Genomic DNA, 22,793 nt, shown 5'->3' on the forward strand with positions numbered 1-22,793 from the left:
TCAAGTAGCACCTTGCTGTACATGCAGGGATGTGGTTTCACTGCCAGTGCTGGGACCCTGCAAGCTTGGGGCATGTTGGTAGCTCTGACAGAAACTAGCTTGGAAAGCTTCTGATGAAGCTCATCAGAAGGAGGCTTGTAGGGAAGACAACATTTCCCTTTCGTGAAATGGCAAGGCTGTTTTACTTCAGAGAGCCTTCTAAGGAGGCTTCTCTCCCAGCAGCCATGTGAATGAAAGACCACAGGTAAAGGCTACTTGGGAAAAAACACCCACCACATTTTTCCTTTGAACCGACTTTGACTTTCTCCTTTCAGATGTGAAAGAAAGACCTGGCAGAGGATGCCTTCCCTTCCTGCAAATGAGATTTCAATACCCAAAGAAGTTGACAGTGTCCCTCTCTATCTTATACTCTGACACAGTGGAAGGCTTCAACTTAACCCTGGTAGTTATGCCATAATTGTCTGAACTGATCTAGGGGGAAGCTGTGGAAAAGTGACACATGTATCATTTTTTTTTAAATGTCACTCATCCAATTGGCTTTTAACAAGAGCACTCTCCAGGCTGTCTCTAGAAGGACCTGTCTGCTAATGGGCATATATCACAAACTTCTTGATCACCTCCTCTTCCCAGGCTTTTTATTGTTTGTTAAGGAGCATTGATGTGCTGCAAGATTCTCTCATTACAGTAATTCCAGTGTGTTGGACTAAAAAGTCCTCATGGGAGCTGAGAGATGAGGTAGCTGATCTTCTCCATCACTGCCTTCTGTGATTCCGTCATTTGTATGTGACACTTCTCTAAATACTGCCCTTAGAGAGCACTACTGGCAATACGGGTCTGAAATGCTGGGATTATGGAAGGCGAGCCTTTCTAGCTCAAAGCAAATCGCATAATAGAAGGTACAGACAGCTTAACCGAAGCAGTGGTTTTGCAGTCTAAGCATGTGGTGCATACTCGGGGGACTCGAGTGGCTCGACTCCCGCTGTCTGCCACTCAGGTCATGACTTGGCATGGCAACTTTTTGGGAGTATGGTGCATTGCTCTGCAGGGCTGTCACCATGCTGAAGAGCCACCCCAGGAGAGGAGGCTGCTGAGCAGCCTCGTACCCTGAAACATGCTCTGGTAGCTGGACCAGAGCCTTGGTGCAGAAGGGCTCCATACCTTCCTCATGGGTAACCTCTGGGGTTACTACCTGCTTGGGGGGGATCTCCTGTTCACTAAACTTTGCTTCCAGTGGACACAGCAGTGAGTGAGTGTTGGTGGTGTAGCACTGCCCGAGAGACACCACCACAGCCATCAGTGCTGCCGAAAGCAGCCCAGAGCAGCAACCGTAGCCAGCCTTGGCCCTTATCTCCACATCCTCCCTTAAATCTCCTGACAGTGACTGAGCCTTGCTGTGGCATGGCAGAGGTGCCCGTAAGGAGGGGACAGGTGTGTGCCTGGCAGCATGCAGCACTTGAGTGACACCTGACAAAGGGGAACCAGTTTGCTGAAAGGGGAACACACAGCTGTCAGCTCCCTACAGCCATGATGGATTCATGGGGCTCTGCTGCTCCATCTCACCCTGGCAGATATAAGGAGATGCTTGTCTCAGAATCCACAGAAGCTGGCACTGCCTGGGCCACAGAAAATCCCTCAGTTTTATCCAAGAATCCTGCTGTCCTTCTCCTGCCTACTCCTTAACCTATGTTTTTAGTGACATTGCTCAAAGGAAGTGAAAATCACATGGGATAGAGAAATTTATTTTCTTTCTTGAGTCTTGAGGAAGGCTTTTTTCTCAGTTGATTTGTTTAGGTGCACGCAGACAAGAAATACAATTCTTGGCTTTAATTTGGAGAAAATGTTTTATCTGAGAATGTAACTAAAGTATGCTGGCACTGTAGCTGCCTGGATCCTGTTGCCTTGCTAGGGTTGGGGCAGTTTGTTGGAATCAGAGGAACTGTCGCTGTTCTGTAGAGGTGGAGACACTAAGGCATCAGGCACAGTAGTGATTTGTCCAAAATCTGCATTGTGAATATATCAGGCTGCCAAAAACCAGTCTTACAACATTTTCTCCTGTGCAGGGTTAATAAAAACATATCCTGCACACTTCCTAAAACTGCATACACCCACCTGCCCCCTTCCCACCAGCTGATGACCTGTCTGGAAGCAAAGAAATTTATCTGTTCTTGGGAGATCAGTTAGCTGTAGGCAAGATGGCACACCCCAGGCTTTTTGCCTGAAAGAAAACAGGTTGATCTAAATAAGATTCTAAAATAAGTTCCTTTTTTTTCCCCTGTATCAACAGTATGTAGAACCCTAAGGCCACAGTACTTCCTTACATTGCTATTGACAGAATGCTCTGGATCCCAAGGAGCTCTTCAAAGAGGGACAACTTGTTTATATTTACTCCTTTTCCATCTTGCTTCATAAGCACACAGAGCTGTCCTGTCCCTGAGCAAAGAGAGGTGTGCTCTAGCTGACTGGAATTACTTTGACAGTACAGAGCATTCCCAAAGCTGAGATGAAATGCAAAGAGTCAGCTAGCCATCACTTGTGAAAAAAAATTATAAGATACAGTAAGAAAGCACTTGTTAACAGAAAGCAGGAGCTGGTTTTGCATCCTGCTTTTTCATTATCTCCATAGGGAAAGCTTCTGTGTCATATTCATGCCTTAACTGTGGTGAAGGGGCCTGATCCTTCTCCAAGACGAAGGCAGTAGGTGAGATTGTGGCCAAGGTGCCCTGTGCTTGCCCAGTGCTGGAGTGGTTGCTCAGGAGCCATGAGAGCATCGGGCAAAATGCCATTTAAAAACATCGGGGACAAGGATTTGACAGGATTCTCTGTCTGTTCACTTGCTCTGGAATTGGTACCACAACTGATGTGTATATATTCTTTATGAAAAAGAAAGCCCGTGTTAGATGTGTGTCCTCTTTTATGATTTCTCTTTCTTGAAATGGATCTGACAACTCCTAAAATTTCTGAAAGCTTCAGAGGAGGAGGAGGAAGAGATCTCTGTGTGCTTGTTCAGCACTAGTCTCTAGTTCTTTCTCCTCAGACTTCTCCCCCTCCCATCTACTCATGAGCATGGGATTGGGAACAGGATGTATCAATTCATCCTTGTCCCAGCAAGAGATATCTGTTGCTATTTTGGGTTCCATGGCTGCAGTCTGCCTGCCATGAACCCAGCACAGTGAAGTGTTTCATTCAGCCTCCTCAATCATTTGAAAGGAGGCTGTTGAGCACTCTGACCACCACTGAAGCCCCACTTTTACAGCTGACCATGAATTTCCAAGTGTGCAGTGATATCTTTAGCTCTGACTCCAGAGATTTCTTGTGGAGCTGTGAGTTGCAATCTTGCAAGTGCACTGGAGCTAAATATACTTTCCTGAGCTGATATGCAGCCAGACAAACGGGGGCAGTGTCAACACCAGCCTTTTCCAGTGCTGAAAGGGTTGAGTCATTCTGGAGGAGGTGAGGCCTAGTTCAATTAATTAGGCAATTAGTTTGTTTTGGTATTTAACCAATCTTTTGGACCTCTCTGTGTTTACCTTGTTTGTACACCTCTAGAAAATGCCATGTGACCATTGCAGAGGAAGGTTTTCACCCTCCAGGCAGACTTTGGCTGCAAAACAATTTTGTAGGTTTTCACTTGTATAAGGCCACAGCCTTAAAGAAAGTTGAGAAAATAAATTTTGAAGTAGTCCAAGTTTAGTGAGGGATAATAACAGGAAAAACCTGGAAATGAGACAGACAACACTGGTTTGTTTCACATACAATCACCAAACTGCCAAATTGCTGCCACACAGCTTAGATCATAAGGAAATATTTTGAGGGAATGAAATAAAGCTAATTAGTCCTTCAGGTTGTGCACCTTGATTTTGCCATTATAAATCTTCAGTCATTTTCTCCTGCAAACAGCTATATCCATGCCCAGCACCTACTGAAGATGCAGCAGCTTTCCTCCTCTGCATATGCATTTGGTTTTTGATCTGTGTGAGTGTGGAGCTGTTTGGTTTTCCAAAGGAAAGGTGCTTCCAGGTGACAAGTATGGCTGTCACTGCACTTACAGTCACAGTAGAGAGCTACAGGACAGAGGTTCACAGTGTGCTGTGAGGACGAACAGCAGGAAGACAGGGGCAGTCCACAAGCTTCCTGTACCACTTCCCCCAGCAGCTTTTGAAGGCTTGTGGCTCTGCCTTGACTTGCATCTTTGCTGATTTTAGTGGCTAGCCAAAGCAGCTGGAGTTTGCTGCAGGATTGTTCCTGAAATATCAGGGAGAGGAAGAATAAGGTTTACTTATGCTTGGGTTTTTTTCCCTGAGCATTGTCACCATGCCTTTTTCAGGCAATGGTGTGTTTATATCTCTTAAGAGAGAAATGTCTCATTGTAAGCAGTGAAAACACACACTACTACCTCAGCTCAGAGCAACAGAATAATTTGGAAGGAAGCCAGCAAAGAAAACATGCCACTTACAGTTAAATAAAAATAATACTTCTGGTTGATGAGTGTAGGGCAACAATGCACATTGCTGATGTGTTGTGCTTGTTAAAGACCTTAAGTTTTTGCAGACAAACAGAACACTGAAGTCTGATGACTCTGTTACAATTTGAAGATGTCTGTTAGACATATGTCATCACGCTAAGAATCCAAATCCTTTCTGTGCAGCTGAACAGCTGAACAAGGGTGCACAGGTATTTTGGCTGCAGGACAAGGAAGCGTGGAAGAGCACTGCGGTTGAGTTGCCAGAGGTGTCTATGACATGTAAAAGCAGCACGGCATTGGAGAGTCCCAACACTTCTGCCAGTGGTGTGGCCTTCCTGCCTGAACACTGAATTTCGCACAGAGGAAACGCCCCAGCTCACACCTTGAGCATTGGCCATCTCTGGCAGTTCCTAGGCTGTCTTGGAGAAGAGGCCTGGCAACTTTGGAAAGACCTGGAGTCAGCTCACTGAGTCAGTACAGTAACTCATTGGATATAAGCTTGGCATTTTTCTAAAAGCAAAATCCCCACTGCATTTCATTCACAGCCAAATGGGTAAAGACTTTCTATCTTTGTGCCTATCTGTGGTAGCAAATCCATAGCAGCATCTTCAGCTGCTTGTTTCCCAGAACTTGTTGGTAGCTTTTGATGAAGCCCAGAAAGATGCCAGCATCAGGATGGATGGTGATTCTGATGAACACCACAGCTGCCAGTCTTTGTGCCAGAGATATCTCAGTCTTACATGTGTTTTCATACATAATATCTAGACAATCAGGTGTGGAGTAATTAGGTTGAAATCCAGTGAAAATTCAACAAAATGTTTGCATCCAAAGGATACAGGTCAACATTTTCAGGGCCTACCATGGAGATGTCTGAGTGCTTTGATTTTTGGACACTAAGAAGCAGATGAGAGTCTTCAGACACTCACAAAAATTGTGACACTCCTAGTAGTGATGAATGCATCTTTTATTTGAAACATTATGAACACAGCTTACCAGCTAGAATATAGCACAGGAATATCACCTCACATGGTGTTAGGGGGAATATTTGGTTAACAAGTTTGCTAATGAAGCAACAGTGCTGCTGAAAAGTGACCCAGACCTGTTAAACCTGTCTGAAGTAAGAATTGTGATTCATTTAGGTGTTTCATATTAGGTACCCAGTCTATTGTAGTGTTGTAGGTAGTTTTGGAGGAAAAAATATTCAGATGCTAATGACAGAGTTACAGCTAAAACCTAAGGGGACGTGACGCTAAACAAAAGAAGGATTCATTAGAGAACAAAAGAAACACTGGAGACTTTGAACCTAGGAGTCTCCCACACATCAACTAGGTGTACTGCCAATTTTCTAGAGAAGTGTGTTACATCAACACATAAGGTAATGATATGTCTACAAAGGGCTGAACGCATATGTTTGATTTTTTGTAGTGAATTATATTTAAGCAGGTGGGAAGCTGCAAACTCCCCAGTCCCTCCACATATCAGAAATAAAGCATTAAGAGGTCCAAAGCTATCTTCTGCAGTTTTTGTAGACTCACAGCTGACAGCCACACCATGTGTTGGTAAATTGGAGCCCTGTTCTATCATTGAGAAGTACAGCCAGTGGTTTCATAAAGCAACTGTTGGCTTTGCTTTGTGAAAGGTTTGAGGTATCAGCTCTCTGGGCAAAGTCTTTTGAATATAGACAAAGGATGAAGTAGCTGGAAGGAAGGAGGCAACCCATATCACTGGGGATTTCAGAGCCTCCCTTTTTCCATGGTTCACCAGGTGAAGACTGGTGGGATGCTCAGAGAGGGACTGTGTTTGGGACAGGGCACAAACAGAGCTCCCAGCCAGCCTCTGTTTCCCCAAATACCAACTGATTCAGCCTGGGAAGCAGAGGGTGTGCATAGCACTGATTACCAAGAAGACTGTGCAGTCAGACTCAAAATAATTTGGCCTCCAAATAAGGATTTAGTCACAGGGAAAAGTGACTGCTGTGCCAGTAACCCAGGGTATAGCAGAAGGAAGCCCAAGTAGAGGTAGTTACACCAGAAAATTGTACTACAGGAGTTTGCCCAACAACCCGCTTTGTGCCTCACTGCAGAAAATAAAGCAGCATCAGTGTCCAGGACAGACCTCTCATGATCAGTATTGGGAGTTCCTGGCTTTACTGTAGCTTTTCTTATTCCTTCTGAGGAGAGCATAGCTGGGAGATGTGGATAAGATGTGGCTTTTGCTTGTAACTTCTACAACAGTCAGGCTGGACCCTTAGGGTGGGGCCAAGAAGATCTTAAGGGAAGCAAGAAAGGGGATAGGATTCTTGCAGCTGCAGAAAGATCAGGGTCAGAATGCAAGTGCATTACAGACACTTATTAATCCATAGAGAAGCAACCAAAATATGCCATTAGGACCACGTTCTTCAGAATTAGATTTATTTAGCTCTAGGTACATCTGTATAGTTTTTCTCGTGCTGTTCCAATTTTTCCTATTGCACATTGGTCTGTCATTGAGCATTTGAATAGAAAAGGTATTGAAGCTGCTTTGGAAGATCTTTAATTGTAGGTTGCTCCCTTTTTCACTATACATTATGAAAAAAAATGTAGTAAGGAAATGTGAATGCTCAGCTAGAGGTCACCGACAACCTAGGCACCTGCCAATGTCATTAGCTCCTTTGGATTTTCCACTGTAGGGACCTAAAGGAAATGTTCCCCTAAAAATAGCCATCTAACTTACAAAAATGAGTCAGCCAAACCTTCCTTCAGCTGAGCTGCAGCTGCCTGAGCATTCTGAGCAGTGGTAATAGCTGCATTATGGATGCCTTTTCCTTTTCTCAGGAGACTCATCTTTACAAAGGATAAAGAATGATGGATGGGAGATCTGCCCTGTTTTCGGTTAAACAACTTCTAATATCACCTAAGAAGGAGCAGAGAGATTCTGTCATTCCATCAGCATTTTAGATTTTTGCAGAGCCTGGCCTTGGTTTGGTGACTGGGATTTGAGTCACCAGTGCTCTGCCACTTACTGGGTTTTTTTTCAGGTACAGAAACAGCTTTGCATTGGGACCCTGAGACATGGTCAAATTCACAGTGAAGGCAGGTTGTGTTAATGAAGGGCATCATTCTTTGCAAACAGTGGTGTTTTTAATTAATAACTCCAGCAGGACTTTTCTGAGATTTGCATTTTTCTATTCAATGTCCTTTTTAAGTTACTGAGATAATGAAATTACAAGGATGAAAGTGGGGGCAGGGAAAACGCAACTCAAAGTCTGGAAAATAATTGCTGCATTTTTTTCTAAAGAAAGACTGTAGTCTTCATTCCCGTTAGTGATAGCTCAAACAAGGCACCAGAGTTGACTGGCAACTGCACCAATTAGCAATGCTGCTGTTGGTTTGTGAATTGCATGTGAAATGTAGAATTTGTCCAGAAGTGCTAATGCAAATTGCTCAACAAAAATGTGCCTTCTGTGTCAAGTCTTTTCACTTGTTCTGACACACTGATGTCTCCCCAGATTTCTCTGATCGGCAGATCCCTCTCTCAGTTGACAGCTACCAGAGCTCATAAAGTCATGAAAATATTTCTTATTGCTATTAGCTGTGTCTTTTCAAGGAGGACTCCAAGCCAGCACCAGCTACTTGCTATACAACATAATTCTGACTTTTATTTATAGTGTATTGGACTTACATTTCCAGACTTAAATGCTAAAAGCCCAGTAAATGCCTAAGATTTTACCTGCACAGAGGTTCAAAGACCTGGTTATCTGCCACAACAGTAATTTGGTCACTTTGCATGTGTTCAGCATCCCCTGTTATTGTACATGGTGATAACCTTTGTACAGCACTGAAGGGGGCTGAGTTGCAATTGCCATGGGAACTGTAACTTAACATTTCCTGGCTTTTTCAGCACATGATAGCTCATCCTTATATTGTGTTCTTTAAGAGAAGAAGTAGTGAAGCAAAGGCACAGTGAAATAATGGTATTTTCACACCTACAGAATATAAAATAGTGTACTTAGCTGTATGCAGATTGAAGTTGGATTTGTTACACTATTTATTGCTCCTCTGAGCTGTAGTCCCAGTTTAAGAGTCATTGTTCTGGGCTCTCTGCAGATGCAGGATGTAAATATGTTTCCTTCCCCACAAATACTTCTAACCTAAGAGCAAGATAAGAGATAATGCAGGGAGACAAACACACCAGTGAGTACAAGGAAACTGAAGACTTCTGGACATCATGGAGACAGAAACTTCTACAAATATAACAATACTGGGGGACAGTTCAGGGTCAGATTTGTGAGATTTGGAGACTCTCCTCCCAAGAACGAGATCCAGCAGGGAGGAAAGCATGAAGGCACTTATAGCTAAAATGTAACATGTGGAAAAGAGTGGGTTGTGATGGGGTGACAGAAAGTCTCAGCAGTGAAAGAGAGATGATGTGTGAGGTGGCATATGCTGCAGCTGAATTTGAGAGCAAGGGAGGATGTGGGAATCCAGAGTAAAGGGAATCGAAGAGAGGAAAGAGATAGCACAGGCAGGATGACAGGCAAAAAAAAATGAGCAGGACAGCAGAACTTGGGCAGTCTACAAGCAGGGTAAGATTGCAGGTGTCAGGGTGTGAGGCAGCAGGAGCCTGGCTGTGGGACTGCACAGAGCATGGGGGCACAGATAACAACCAGGCCATGGACTGAGTTACAGCCAGGCCCTGGGGACTGAAGACACAGGAAGGACAGCAGGCCTAGGGAGTAAGATGAGAGCCTACTTTGAGCTTGAGCTGACAGATATCCACAAGATAATCCCAGAGGCAGGGCATGAATTTAGTCAGAACAGACAGGAAGTAGCCAGGGACAGAGAGGCAGGTCAGTGAGTCACTGGTGCAGAGAAGGTTCCTGAATGTACAGAGGGAGAACTCACTCTGAGACATGAGGGAAAAGGAAAGGAGACAAGGAAGGAGGACACAGAGGCAGAGAACAGCAGCAGGTGGGAGGGTGAGCAGTGACAAACTAGTCTGAGTAACCCTGAGCAAGCAAAGGAAGGTGTTGGAGTCAAGTAGGAGCACTGGGAAAGGAGGAGCAGATTTCCAGAAGGAGCTGACAGGCTATGACAGAGAGCCTGGCGTAGTGCAGAGCTGCAGCCAGACAAAGAAAATTAGAAACTCTCTGATTCTGCTTCTGTGACAGGAGAGATGTGAAAGACTGTTTGAGAAAGAATCTGTTGGAGATGGAGCCTAAATTCAGTCTAAATCATATAAATCAGCAGCAGCAGACTCAATAAGCTTAGAGCTGACAGTGAGAAGAGATAGAGAGTGAGAGTTGGAGAGTCACTAGGAGTCAAAGGTTGTTTGGATTTTTTATTTTTTTTTACACATGAACATAAAGCATGTTTGTGCTGCAATGGGAAAGAGCAAGAGGAGAGCGAGATATACAAAAGGAGAAGGCAGATGGGGGCAAGAGAGATGAGAAGAGAGGACCCAGCAAGTTGGCCAGGACAAGAATAAGGGCTAGGGACCACTGATGAGGCCACCTCCTCTGTGGCCAGGAGCAGAGAGCTGGGCAGGATAGGAAGTGGGGGTAGAGGGAGATCATGTCTTGCTTTAAGTCTCTTATGGAAGAGATCAACACAGTCCTGTGCAAAGACCTGTCTCCAGTGAAGGCAGGGCTTCAGAACTAAGTCCAAGGCTTCAAAAAGGCAGCTGGGGTTGTGCTGGGAGGGCTAGTTAAGCTGGGAAAGATAACTAGGCATTAGGAAGATGGCAGCACTGGAGGCAAAAAAAGCATTCATGTTGTGGAGGGAGGGGAAAAAAAAGAAAGAGGAAATGTAAGGCTTAAGAGGTATCAAGGCCATCTAGAAAGCCTCAGACAGCACTAATAAGGGCTTGGTCAGCAAAGCAAGCTATGCCTTAGAGACCTGGAAGTCTAGGGATAAAGTCAGTTCTTCTAAAACTTGAACTGAGTTAGGCCTTGCAAAGGAAGTTTGTTCAATGGTGAGGTTTTCCTTAGTCGTGTAAATAGAGGGAGCCATACAGTATGGGACATGCTGAGGTTAAAGACCTTAAAAACAAGCAAGGCATAGCCCAAATCAGAATGCCTTATTCAGTTTTCAGTAAGACTAAGATGACTGTGTCAAAGTAAAGGCCAGGTGGCTAATGGAAACACAAAGTCAACATCCAAGAGGGAGGAAAAATCAAAAGAGTTTCAAGTGCTGGAGCTAGGTGGTCTGGGTTTCTTGGATTCAAGGATGTTAAAAGAACTAGGTAATGAAATCCTACACCTGGTTGTGCCATCCCAACCAGCCCAGTTTATCAGCAGCTAGTTATGTGAAATCACAGCAAAGATCCTGTTGCTTTGCCGGGCAGCTGGACCACTTCCCTTGGGCCTGCCAGCTACCTTATTGAAATATTTGGCTCTTGACTTAAAATGGAAGTCCCACCTCCAGTGGGGCTGCACAGATAAGCACATGCAAACGAGGCAAGGGAGTTATTCCAGCTCTTTGAAGTCACTGTCAGGCTGAGGAAGATCATGGAATTTATGCATAAATAGGTACAACTGAACATTCTTCATAAGCACCCATGCCTTTATGAGTCCCACTCATAATCTGCTGAAGCCCACCAGGGATCTGAGTTACTGTGTATCCAAGGTGCACCCTCTCTCTGTGTCCTCTATGGGCACAGAACAGAAGGAAGCCCTCACTTGACCCGACCCTGATGGTGTGTGATCTCCCTCTCCTGAGAGCACGGTGTGAATGAGGGAAGAGAGAGCCCTGTGACAGAAGCTGTGCTGGGAAATACCCAGGAAGACAGTGCAAGCACGAGGGACATGGGGACACACTCCCTGACCCCTCCCCGCATTCCTACCAGGCCAAAGACCGGTCACAGAATCAGCGACAGTGCAGGAGAGGTCCTTGGAGCCATGCAGGAAGAGGGCTACCTTGTGAGAGCCTTTGCCGTACATTTTTCTGTGGATTTTTTTTTTTTTTTTTGCCTTGGCAGAAGCAACACCATGGGAAGCTTCTTCCCATGCAGCTTCTGCAGCTTCTTCCCAATTTCTGAGGTAAGGTGCCTTCTGCATATGGGAAGGAGAGCATATGGCCCACTGTGTTTATTTCTCAGCCAGGATTCTTTCAGGCTTGGCAAATTACACACTCCTTGCTGAGGAGCAGCACAAGTGCCAAGTTGGAATTTCTAAAAATCAAAGATTTAATTTATCACAGCACAGAGAAATGATCTGAAAAACACCTTTAAGTGTGAAAAAATACCTTTTGTTTACGGTCAAACAAAACAAACAAGAGGAAATTTTTAAAAATTCCAGCTAGAGTAAAAAAAAAAAAAAAAAAAAATCTCTGCAGTCATCCACAGGAGACTTCAGGCAGCTTCTGCTAGGCCTGAGCTGGAGCCAGGCTCTTCCAAATACCTCAACAACCAGTGAGCTCCATGGGGTCCAAGGTAGTAATGTGGTACAGGCTTGGGCCACTAGAAGGAAAGGAACTGCCTGACAATGTAGAATGTTAACTTCTAGAGAGCTCCATTAGAGCATCTTTTTCTTACACTTTTGCTTTTTCCAAGCCCCATATTTTTCCCTGTGTGTGCTTAGCAGCTTTTCTTTCTCTTACATCATTTATTTTCATTGTGCCATTTTCCCTCTTTTCCCCCTTTTCATTGGCCCTGTGTGAGTGTTTGTTTAAACAATTTGCCTGCTTTCATCTTCCATTTTTCTTGTCTCCCTCTTTCCAGGAGCTCTCTAGCCGTGATTATCCTTACAATTCACATTAGCTTTCCTCTCTCCTGCTCCAGGATGGGCTTGAAGGAGTCATTGATTAAAGCTAAAACCTGCAGCAGGAAAAATTCCATCAGGCACCAGCTTCAGGGTCCAGTGGCTTCCATGAGCTCAGCTCTCACTTTGTTTTTCTCCAGGACCAGTTTCCAAAGTCCCAGGAAATCTACTAAGAGAGGCAAGCTGGCACTGAAATGGCCAAGTCACAGCTCCTCTTGAGGGGTTGATTTGTATCCTTGGAAGCCCTCAGCAGTGGGAGAAGGCAGTAGGGATGTGGCATGGAAAAGCTTTGGCATGGGCCAAGTTTTCAACTCCCTTCCCCTGCCTTTTGCTCCTTGAAGGTTCCCTCTTGCTTTCTGAGTGGCACAGCTTCACTCAGCAGTCTTTGAGAGGAGTAATTACAGCCCTCACAATATGCCTTAAATATAAGGTTGAGCACATCAGTGTTTCTTCAAATCCTCGCCCTCCTTCCCTGCCTTGCCTGGAGGCCAGTGCTTATTTCTTTTTTCTTTTTTTTTTTTTCTTTTTTTTTTTTAATATTTGGATGTAAAGAGGGTATTTTGGTTTGAATTTGAGCTGATCCACTTTTTTTTTCTCCTAAAAATAATAATACCAATTAAAATTGCAATAGCAATGAAAATAGTTATTTGAGATAAATGAATACTTCTCAGTGCACAAACCCACCCATTATATTCTTACACTCCATACCATGGTCTTATGGTATGCTGGTAAAACTGGGGATAAACAAAACTGAAAGTAGGAGTGATTTTCCCTGCAAAGGTATCTTTCTTGAGAGAAGGGAGAGACCACCAGAGCTATTATTTGTAAAAGAGAAAATGAGCCTGGTTATATTAAGCTGGTTGAAGTTTAGTGGCGTTCTGTTGAAATGCTACATTCCTGAATCCATCATTCCTGGATTCCATAGGTTGTGCTCAGGGTTTGTGGAGTGAAACCCCTGGGCTGGAGCAGAATTGGGTCTGTGGGGAGGTGCTAGCAAAGCCCCTTCTCCTCCCAGGCTTTGAGAAGAACTTCTGCTGGCCTTTAGCCCTTAAACAGTATTAGAAAAACAGTTGCCCCTTTTAGAGCCCTTTGTTACCTACTTCATCACCAGAAATGAAGACATTGGAAAATTCCTAGAAGAAAACAAAAATACACCAAAGTCTGACAGATCCTATTTGTTCTGTGGGCAGAATAAACTGTATGGAAAACACAGGGAGGAGAGATGCAGGTGAAGAGAGGTGAAAGGAAAACAAATCAGCTGCATGCAGAGGTCTGGTGTCAAACATCAGAGGGATCTTGTTTGCTCACATACTGTATGAAAGACCATGGCAACCGGGGGCCTGGGGGGGAGAGGAGATGTTTGCAGCCCCTCCCTGAGGCTAGATGACAGAGGAAATAGGTGAAGCAATCTGCTCTGCTGAGCCTGCTGCTGGAGCTGGAGTTGTGAACCAGTGTGTTCCATCCCTTCGTCCTATACGTTGTTTTTTTCCTGAGGCAAAAATCACCCCCAGAAATCTGAAATTAATGGATTTGTAATTTCCTTAGTCTGTCAGATGGTACCATTCTGAGAAAGGTGGCTTTGCTGTGGGCAGTCTGATTTAGAGAGAGGATTAAGATCCCTGTGAGACACAGTAAGTCACAACATTACAAGGAATTCAATAGAAATATTTCTGAGGGAGTACAGGAATGTGCTTTCAGGCTGCTCTGAAAACACTGGGTAGAGATGATGTTTCACTGTGACCTAGTGTATGGAAATGGAGTAATATTTTTGATCCCGGTAATAGGTTGGAGATCCTCTTTCTTAACAGACAGCCACACACACACACACACAGAGACATGCAGGCAGTGCCTGTGTCCCCAGCAGCAGCTCAGGGCTGTGCAGAGGTGAGGGCAGACAGTGCTGTTCATCAGCACTGTACATCACCTTGTGCATCACACCCATTCTATTGCACTAGCACTGTGTTTATCCAGAAAGGCATGCATCCTTGAAGACTTCAAAGTGTGGAGATCTACCATTTCTGATAGATAATAGAATCAGAGGGTAAAAGTGTGATTCTTCTTTCCGATTTGAATCTGTCTTCAGCTTCTAGTCCTTGTATTTGGTTTTGCCTTCTTCACTGGATAAAAGAGCTCTTTAAGGAATTTCTTCTCTCATGAAGGTATTTTTATCCACCATGGTCAAAAGCATCTCTCCATTCTTTTTCTGGTAAGCTAAATGGATTGAGCTCTTTAAGTCACTCGCTGGAAGGCATTTTCTGACACAAATAATTTTTTTGTCTACTTTTTCTGCTCTGACTCTAAAATGTAGATGTCTGATTGTATACATTTTTCAAGTGTCATTCTTCTGATGCAGTGTGCAGGATAAGCTACCTCCTGGCTTCTATTTGCTTTTTATATTCAACATCCATTCACTCACATGACACAGAACAGCACAGAAAATTATGTTTGTTTGTCTGTTTTACACATTCCCAACCCTGCTTTCCAGTCTATGTTTCTTGCAGCTTGTTGGGCAGTGCTTTGCTCTGAGACATGCAATACCCATCCTCTGTTGATTTCTGCCAGTAGTTGCCTGGAACAGCCCCCTTTTCCCTGAGGTGCCACTTTGTCCCCCTGGCCTTCAGCAGGAGCAGAGCTGGCTCCTCCAAAAACATCAGTCTGTGCACAGAGGGATAATGGGCAGGCTTGGGTGTCCCCGCCTGGTTCTTGGGGCTTCAGCTGGTGGTCGTTCTGCTTGTTCTGAAAGGAAATTGTGTGATTGCTTTTAGCTGCAGTTGGGGGATTGAATGACATGTGGAAGGAATAAATCACTGCATGATAAGGAAGAGGCATGTAAGATTTGAGACAAAGAGGAAAATCTCATTTCCACTCCCCTTTGTTATCCTTTTACTGTGCATAACTGTACATATCACACATCTTACTCTGAGCTCCTGCAGAGTATTCCATCACTCCAGTAGAGCCCTGGAAATACACTGGGAGGACACAGGATTTATCTTCCTGTTGCTTAACTAAGGATTGGATTATCCACAGGGGGCAACTCCCATGGAGGCATTAAGTAAGCAGTCAGATCCCTGCACAAGTTCATCTTACCCGGTGCCCTGCACCTGTCCAAACCTACAAACCTGACCAGGTGTGTTATGCCGACCATTTGGAAAGAGACTGCTTTTCAGCCCTGTGAACAGGCAGCTCTTTGGCTCCTTCAATTCCTGCTTTTGTTACCAGGAGCCAAGCTCTTAATTCTGTCCCGGGCTGCCTTAAAAGTGGACAGCTGAGGCTGCAGGGGCAGGAGAGCTCCCAGGAGGCTTAGGTAGGGCCAGCCTGTGTTTGAACTTGCTCTGTGTCACAGCTGAGGGGCCTTGACATTCTCCCTTTATGTAACCAGCTCTTGGCTTCACCTGTCCCTCGGTGAGAACCCTGCAGTGGAGCTGCAGCACCACTGTTCCCGACTGGAATGCCTGTGACTCTGCTCGAGCCACTGTTAGCAGGAGAGAGCTGTTTGCAGCCTGAGAGCAGCACACAGTGGCTTTGAGTGGTGTTAAAAAGAGCCAGAGTGAAAAATGAGAAATCACATTGTACCATTTTCCCAGATAACACAACCTGAGAATACAAGCTGTGTTTTCCCTTCCAGGGCATCTTGTCACTCTCTTCAGGGACTACCTGCTCACAGAGCACCCCCGGGCACACATGAGCACAAGGCCCTGGGGGAAAGAGCTGGGCAGTCCCCTTGCTGCTGCAGGTCCCTGAATGTTACAGGGTGAGCCAAGCTGTGTGCATGGGCCACTGGGGAGACCAGCATGGGTGAGATGCAGCTACAGGCCGGGAGCTGATGGGGGTCTCTGGAGAGTGAAGCAAGAGGCAGCAGTGCCAGTTGGTGGAGAAAGGAAAATGCAGAGGCTGGGCAGAGGGTGTAGGAAGGAGAAAGGGATAGGAGGGAATGAGGAGGAGGAACAGGAACGCTCTGGGTGCAGTAGGAGGATGAGGGAACAGTCAGGCAGAGCAGGAGCAAAGAGGGTTGTCAGTGAAGCTTGCATTAGCTTGGTTTTTTACCTCTGTAACTGTGAAAGTGCTGCACTTAGCCTGAGTTGCTTGACATGGTGTTCGGCTCCTGTGGTGAGACTGCATCTGGGTCTGGAGCTGCCATGGCTTGTAAGAGGCAGCCCTGTAGAGTCCAATGTTGCTTCTTCCATTCCCAGTTCCCTGCCACATTGCCAGGTGTCATCTCCACACACTCCCCTTGGAGAACAACAGCAGCAGTGCCAGGCTGCAGAGCTAAAGCTCTGGGGAAAGAGCTCTGCTCCCAGGTGCTAGGGAGCATTTTCCTGCAGACACTTTTTGCCTGGGCTGTACTCTTTATTTTCAGGGCTGCTCCAAGTGATCTCAGAAGGGCCTTTCATCAAGAGTTGGGAATAGTTTTTGCCAAGAAAAAAATGGAAAGGAGAATTAATGTTCTAGGCAGGAGGGTAGTCTAGATGAAGAAGGCCTGGCTTTAAGAGCAACAGGAAGTTTTCATGGTGTACCTCGAAATGACTAAACACACAACACTGGAAGTGACACCTGTGTGCTAATCTTCGTATTTCCTTTAGCTGCTGCACAGTTCACCGGGCTCACATCAGCTGGTGGGGCTCCTTTCAAAACTTTCTTCCTTTTAAACTCCAGAATTAATTTATAACATAATTCATCAGAGAATGGAGTGCTTTCTGCCTGGGGTGAGCATGTGCCTCAGCTACACCCGTGTGTGCATTAGGAGCCAGGACAGGAGTTCTGTAGGAAGATTTTTTTTTTTGTAAGGCAATTTAGTGAGGACTTGGGCTGCAGCCCCAAAGGCAGCTGTGCTCTGAAGCTCACAGAGGACGCTCCAAGGGATGTCACAGCATGCCCTTCAGCTCCTGGGGTTTTTCCCCTGCTTTTTTTTCACCTTGTCGTGGCTGCAGCAAAGGCTCCATTATTTGGCAGCATGGCCTTGCTTTTGTCTATAAATAGAAGCAATTGGCCATTATCCCAGTATAACACAGGATAGTCCTGTGCATCAGTTATGCAATTGGTAGCTTGATGACTTCATCAGAAGCCGGGGGAGGGCCAGGGGGTGGTAGGAAAAGGCTTTTGCCATCAGCTCTGCTGGAGACAGCCAATAAATGTGTGTGTCCCCCCAAAGCAGAGAAAGCAGGAGCTCAGCAACAGGGGTGGGTGAAGGGTTTGGTGCAGGAGCAGCTGAGGGATCCTTAGTGATTCCTTGACCCCAGCTTGGGGGAGACCCAGCCACTGCTGCAGCCCTGGCCCTTAGGGCACTGCAGGGATTGTGCTTGACCAGGTTGTAAAGTGCAAAGTGCAGTGGGTGATGGGACCAGGGGAGAAGTGGAAAGAGGAACAGGGAGAGAACTTTCAAATCAATATAGATGTTAAAAGGGGAAAGAACCTAAATATCGGAGAGCTGCCTTTCAGCAGAGCCCTTCAGGGAGTATCTGTGAAAAGTAGAGATGTGGGCAAATTGTATTTGTTATTTCCACGGGAGGATCCTTTAAAACCTCATGCGGAAAGGCTGACCCTCATTTCCCAAGCTACGCTCCAGCATTGAACTTAACCCTTTCCCTGACTGGGTGGGGGTGGATGATGCAAGATCACCTTTCTGTATGCCCACATCACCCAGTGACTGACATAAATCAAGCGGCCAGTGAGGCAGGTGAATCCGAACCTCACCCTGGCAGGTTTCGCACAAAGGATGCTAAAGCGATACAGGTCCTTTCCATCACGTTGGTGCTTTTGAATAAGTACCTGTCGTCTCTATTCATCTGTTCAAGAGATTCTACGGGCTCTTAACACCCGAGACAGGGAGCGGGCACTCAGTTTTAAAACACGGCATCAACGGCGGCGTGGTGCCGAGCCGGGCCCCTAGGCAGTGCTGGCGGTGTCGCGAGTCCCTGGGCCGGGGGACAGCGTGGGGCCGGGCGGTGGCGGCGGGGCAGGCCCGGCCGCGTCCCGGGCACGCTCCCCGCAGGCCCCGGGCAGAGGCGGGCACCGCTCGGCGCCGCCTGGGCAGGGCCGCGGGGGAGCAGCGCCACCTGCCGGCAGCGCCAGCGCCGGGCGGGCTCCGCTGCGCCCGACTCTGATCCCGTCCTTCCTTACACGGGTGGTGTCCTAGTTTAGGGCAAATTTGGGAGAAAATCTGCAAAAGGAGGCCCCTCCAGAAAGCAAACCCACACAGCCCCTCCCTCCAACCGGTTCGGGAAGGATTCCTCGGAGAGAAGTGGAAAGAACCTGTTTATTTAACAGGCAAAGCACCCCCCAGCACACAGAATGAACAATACCAGATGATAACACTCCTTCACCACTCTGAAAAGGATGACAAATTCAGAAAGTCTCTCTTGGGGGGTGGTTGCTCTGTTGTCAGTCCCTCCGGCGCTGGAGATGGCTGCTACAAGCCACGAGGTGCAAGCTCTCGGTGTTTCCAGGTCCCAGTCCAGAGCAGGTTCGAGTAGTTCCAAAAAGGGGAGGGAAAGAAAAAAAGGAAAAAAAAAGGAAAAAAAAGAAAAAAAGGAAAAAAAACAGTCCAGGGAAAAAAAATTGGACTGCTTAGCTAAACTAGCTAATGAGCAGAAGCAGAAGCAAAAGCAAGAGCAAAGCAGGAGCAAGCAGAAGCCAGAGCAAGAGCAAAGCAAAAAGCCCAGCAAAAAGCAAAAGCCACACTATAAACTCCCTGTCTCTGTGTCCCGCCAGCCGTGGGGGAGCGGGCAGATAACAAAACCCAGAACAAAACATTCACTCTTCAGAGCCAGTCTTGAAGGCACAGAACATAATATCCAGCATAAACAGAACACACAAATGGGGATACAAGCATCATAACGTCACCCTAGGACAGGTGGGATTCCCCGTCCCGACCTTTCGTCGGTGCTTTTCCCGGCACTAAAAGGCGGCGAATTGGATTTAGAACACGAAGAGAGAGTGGGGTGTGTGCAGGGAAGGCGCTTGCCCTGATTCCTTCCGGCCACACACACTGGTCCAGTGCTGTAGGATGGAAATCTTAAATAAACACATAATGGAGTTAAATCCTGAGGTTCTGGAGAAGAATTAGTGCTGCCAGCTCCCACTATTTGTTGTGCGCACCTAAAACCTTGGCTGCTCGATTCAGGGGGCTACGTTAAATTGCTATGTTAAATGAAGAGAGGGAAACGGAAAGGAAGAGAAAATATACTTGTCTCCTTGAGAAGGGAGAAAATGTTTAGAAAAACATTACTCTGAAGCATGAAAAAAACTTAGCTCACAATTCATTATTTCACTAGTAATTAATTATAAAGTGCTCCTGCTTTACCTGAGGGGCTTTGAATTCCAGGAGAAAAGAGGAACCTATTCCCTGTGGGGAGCAGTCCATGGCTCAGTCTTTCTCCAAGCTCCAGGCTTCACCCACAGCCTCTGTGCCTCCCCAGCTTGGTGAGCTGCATTTCCCTTGCATGTGGAGCACCCAGTAACAAGGCAATCCCTCTCTCTCTGCACAGGAGCACCAGGTGGGATTGTCGCGGCCCACGGGGCCCATGCAGCCGTCTGTCCCAGCAGGCTCCAGCAGCATAGTCACAGGCACCAGCTCCGGGGGGCACTTCCTTGGAAGCCAGCCCCAGGCAGCCATCATGAAGCAGATGCTGATCGAGCAGAGAGCACAGCTCCAGGTGATGGAGCAGCAGAAACAACAGTTTCTCCGAGAGCAGAGGCAGCAGCAGCAGCAGATCTTAGCGGAGCAGGTACAGTATCCATGTCTCCAGCCATGTTGGGATGAGCATGAGCACTACAGGCAGTGCAGCACCAGCCCTTCCTTCTAGTTTTGGGAATTCTCTCTCTGTGGGTCCTGTCAGGGTATTTCAGCAATGGTTGTCAAAGAAAAGGCAACTGTATCAGTCCTACCATTAGCTCGGCAAATATTACCCATGTTTCCAATGGTGCACTTGATAGTCACATTGGATTTTAGGCACTGGAAAAGTTAGCTCTTAACCTGGCATCTAAAGGTGCATTTAGTCCAGCAGAAGCAGACTCAGCTGCAGTTACAGTCACAGGTCCTCTCCTCTAGCTCTAATTGTGGTCTTGCATTGCCAAAATCTGTGCAGAGGTGCACAGTTTGTTACCTGGGACAAAGAATGGACATGGGTTAAAAGAAGACTTAGCAAAGAAAAATGTTACTATTTACCCAGACCAATTCCTTAATCCAGTTTACTGAGTGTCAGTAGGAGCAATTAGGTCAAACAAGGGAGAGACAGCAGCAAGGGGAGAACCAGAGACTGAAGTGGGAGAACAGTAAAACCACCTCTGCAGTGGCAATGTGGAAGAGCTGCACTGGAGCTATAACCCAACTTCCTGAGCTCCTGGGCTTTGCAATATGGATGTTAAACTGTGCAGTCTGAAAAGTGGTGTGTGCTTAATTCAGGTGTGGTTTTAAAGCAGCCAAAGAGAAAGCCAGTGGAAAGTCACACTGTTGAGTTCCTACAAAATCACACCAATGTTTAAAGTTGCAGCCCCCTAACGTTACTTAGATAATGCTCTGGTACGTCAGCAGTTGCTTTAAGCTTCGCTTCTCCTCTCTTACTAAGGAAAAACAGTTTAAGACCATCTGCTTAAATTTGTGTTAGAATACATGCATGGCATGTAACCACAGTAATACAGATTGCCTCCCCCCCTTTCTCTTCTTGCCCCTGAGAAACAGAAAAATTTACTCTTAGTAAACAGGAAGGATACTCCTTAGAAATATTTAGGATAAAGAAGCCTGAACTGATTCAAGCATGAACAAGTGCATGAGAGTGGGGATGCAGTAATGCATCCCATGGATTGGGCCAATTCACATGCATAAAGCTAAGAGCCAGTAAGTGACTTGGATGCTGAAGGCAAGCCGAAAAGTGTTAAAAGGCACCAAGCTGAGGCTGTCAAGTGTGCTGACACACTTTTCAGAGATGAAAAACGGTAAAGTCACAGTCCTCAGGCTCTTAGCTTTGGGGTAGTTTGTGCCTAACAAGAGTCCCTCTTTCTTTTTGACAGTGTGTAACACATACTTGTGAATGCACGGATTAGTACTTCCTTCTTTCCTATCTCTGCCATTCCCATACCTTTGTTACACATCACTGGTTTTGAACACAGTGTTTGTACAGCTGCAGGTGATGCTCCCAGACATGTGCTTTCAGCCCTTAGTTGAGTACACTGTAGCATCTGAAAGTTCTGTTTTTATAATCAGCCCTTGATTCTGTTTTAAAATATTCACAAGTATTCATAGAAAACAACCACAGAGGATGAACGAGGTCTGGATCAAGGCAGCATTTTGCAGTCATCAGTCCCCAGATATTCACTGAAGCACAAGAGGAAATGTGCCTTAGTAATCCATTTCTGTTTTGGCTCAGGAATGTTCCAAGGCTGCAGTGCTTGGGTCAGGATGCAGTAATCCTTGCAGCTGAGTGTTATAAGTGCAGACATGGAGCAAATTCTTGCACCAGGAGCACAAACCTCTGGACCTTGGCAGGACTGAGGGAAAGAAAGTGTGTGTGTGGCTGCAGTTGCCCTTAGACCTAGGTGAGCAAAGTTAGTTCACATCCCTCTCTCTCCTTTCTGCCTGAAGACAGTTAAGCTCATGCTGTAGAGGTCAGGATGAAATGGCTGTAAGTAAGGAGTGATGATGTTGGCCTCAGTGCATGTTTCTTTTTGAGCCAAAAAGAGTCTGAGTGCTGAGTAGCCCAAGTGCTCTGAGGAGAACTCTCCAGATGACTCTGCCTGTCTCTCCAGAACACCTCACCAGATAAGAACCACTGCAAGTTCTGCAGTTTTGCCGCCAGCACATTAATTAATTAATCATCTCTTTCTCTTCTGCTTTCTTTTTGTCCATCACTTTCAGCAGATGCAGCAGCAGTCACATTTGCCTCGGCAGCATCTGCATCAACAGCGAAGCCCATATCCAGTGCAACAGGTCAATCAATTCCAAGGTAAAAGTCCAATTGTTTTTCCTGTTTTGGAGTCAATGCCCTAAAGGTAGCAAATGTGTGAAAGCTTGTGCAGTTTGTGACTACTAGGTTTTAAGCAGTGTGCCAGAAGAGGAATACAGGCTGTTGCACACACCACATATTTTGAGGAATGCCCAAGTTTGCACATTCAGTTATGTTTATATTTTCCTTTCTGCTCCCTTCAGTGAAAACTGCTTGCCTTTTTTTTTTTCCTTCCCCCCCCCTTTTTTTTTGACATTTGTTTTGCCTCTTTGACATCCAGATGTCATGGATCCATTCATGGATTTATCTTGTTGACCTCTACTCTTAGGAGGTTTTTTTATTCCTGTTAGCACTTCTGACTGTGTCTTGGTTTTGCCCCTCCTTGATTCCCCACTTTATCTAATTTGATGAGCAGAGAATTTAAGAGAGGTCATCCTTATCTGGAGAAGGGACTGATAAATGTCAGGTGTGGGAAACACAGTAAAACATCTGAGATGTAAATAGAGATTTTTTTAATGATCTCAAAAAAAGCACAAGTACTATTTTGATGTGCTCCCAGGTAACTGAAGAATGTAAGTGCAGTTATTTTGGCTTAGGAAAAGAAGTTAATTCTGAGCTTTTTAGGTGAAAAGCATTAGCTGAAGGCTTCACTAAC

General features: G+C 45.8%; 1 protein-coding gene across 3 annotated transcripts in view; it reads left to right on the forward strand.

Annotated features, from left to right (window-relative positions):
* Positions 1 to 22,793, forward strand: part of MAML3 (mastermind like transcriptional coactivator 3) — a 247,631-nt gene that overhangs the window by 218,778 nt on the left and 6,060 nt on the right. Inside the window, exons 3-4 of one of the 3 annotated variants that reach the window (XM_038136776.1) lie at positions 19,685 to 19,924; positions 22,051 to 22,138. In XM_038136776.1, the coding sequence (XP_037992704.1) occupies positions 19,685 to 19,924; positions 22,051 to 22,138 (328 nt within the window). The remainder of the gene's footprint in view (positions 1 to 19,684; positions 19,925 to 22,050; positions 22,139 to 22,793) is intronic. The other 2 variants (XM_038136777.1, XM_038136778.1) reach the window with 2 other exon arrangements.

The sequence above is a fragment of the Motacilla alba genome, chromosome 4 (assembly GCF_015832195.1).
Source record: "Motacilla alba alba isolate MOTALB_02 chromosome 4, Motacilla_alba_V1.0_pri, whole genome shotgun sequence".
In the NCBI taxonomy this organism is placed as follows: domain Eukaryota; kingdom Metazoa; phylum Chordata; class Aves; order Passeriformes; family Motacillidae; genus Motacilla; species Motacilla alba.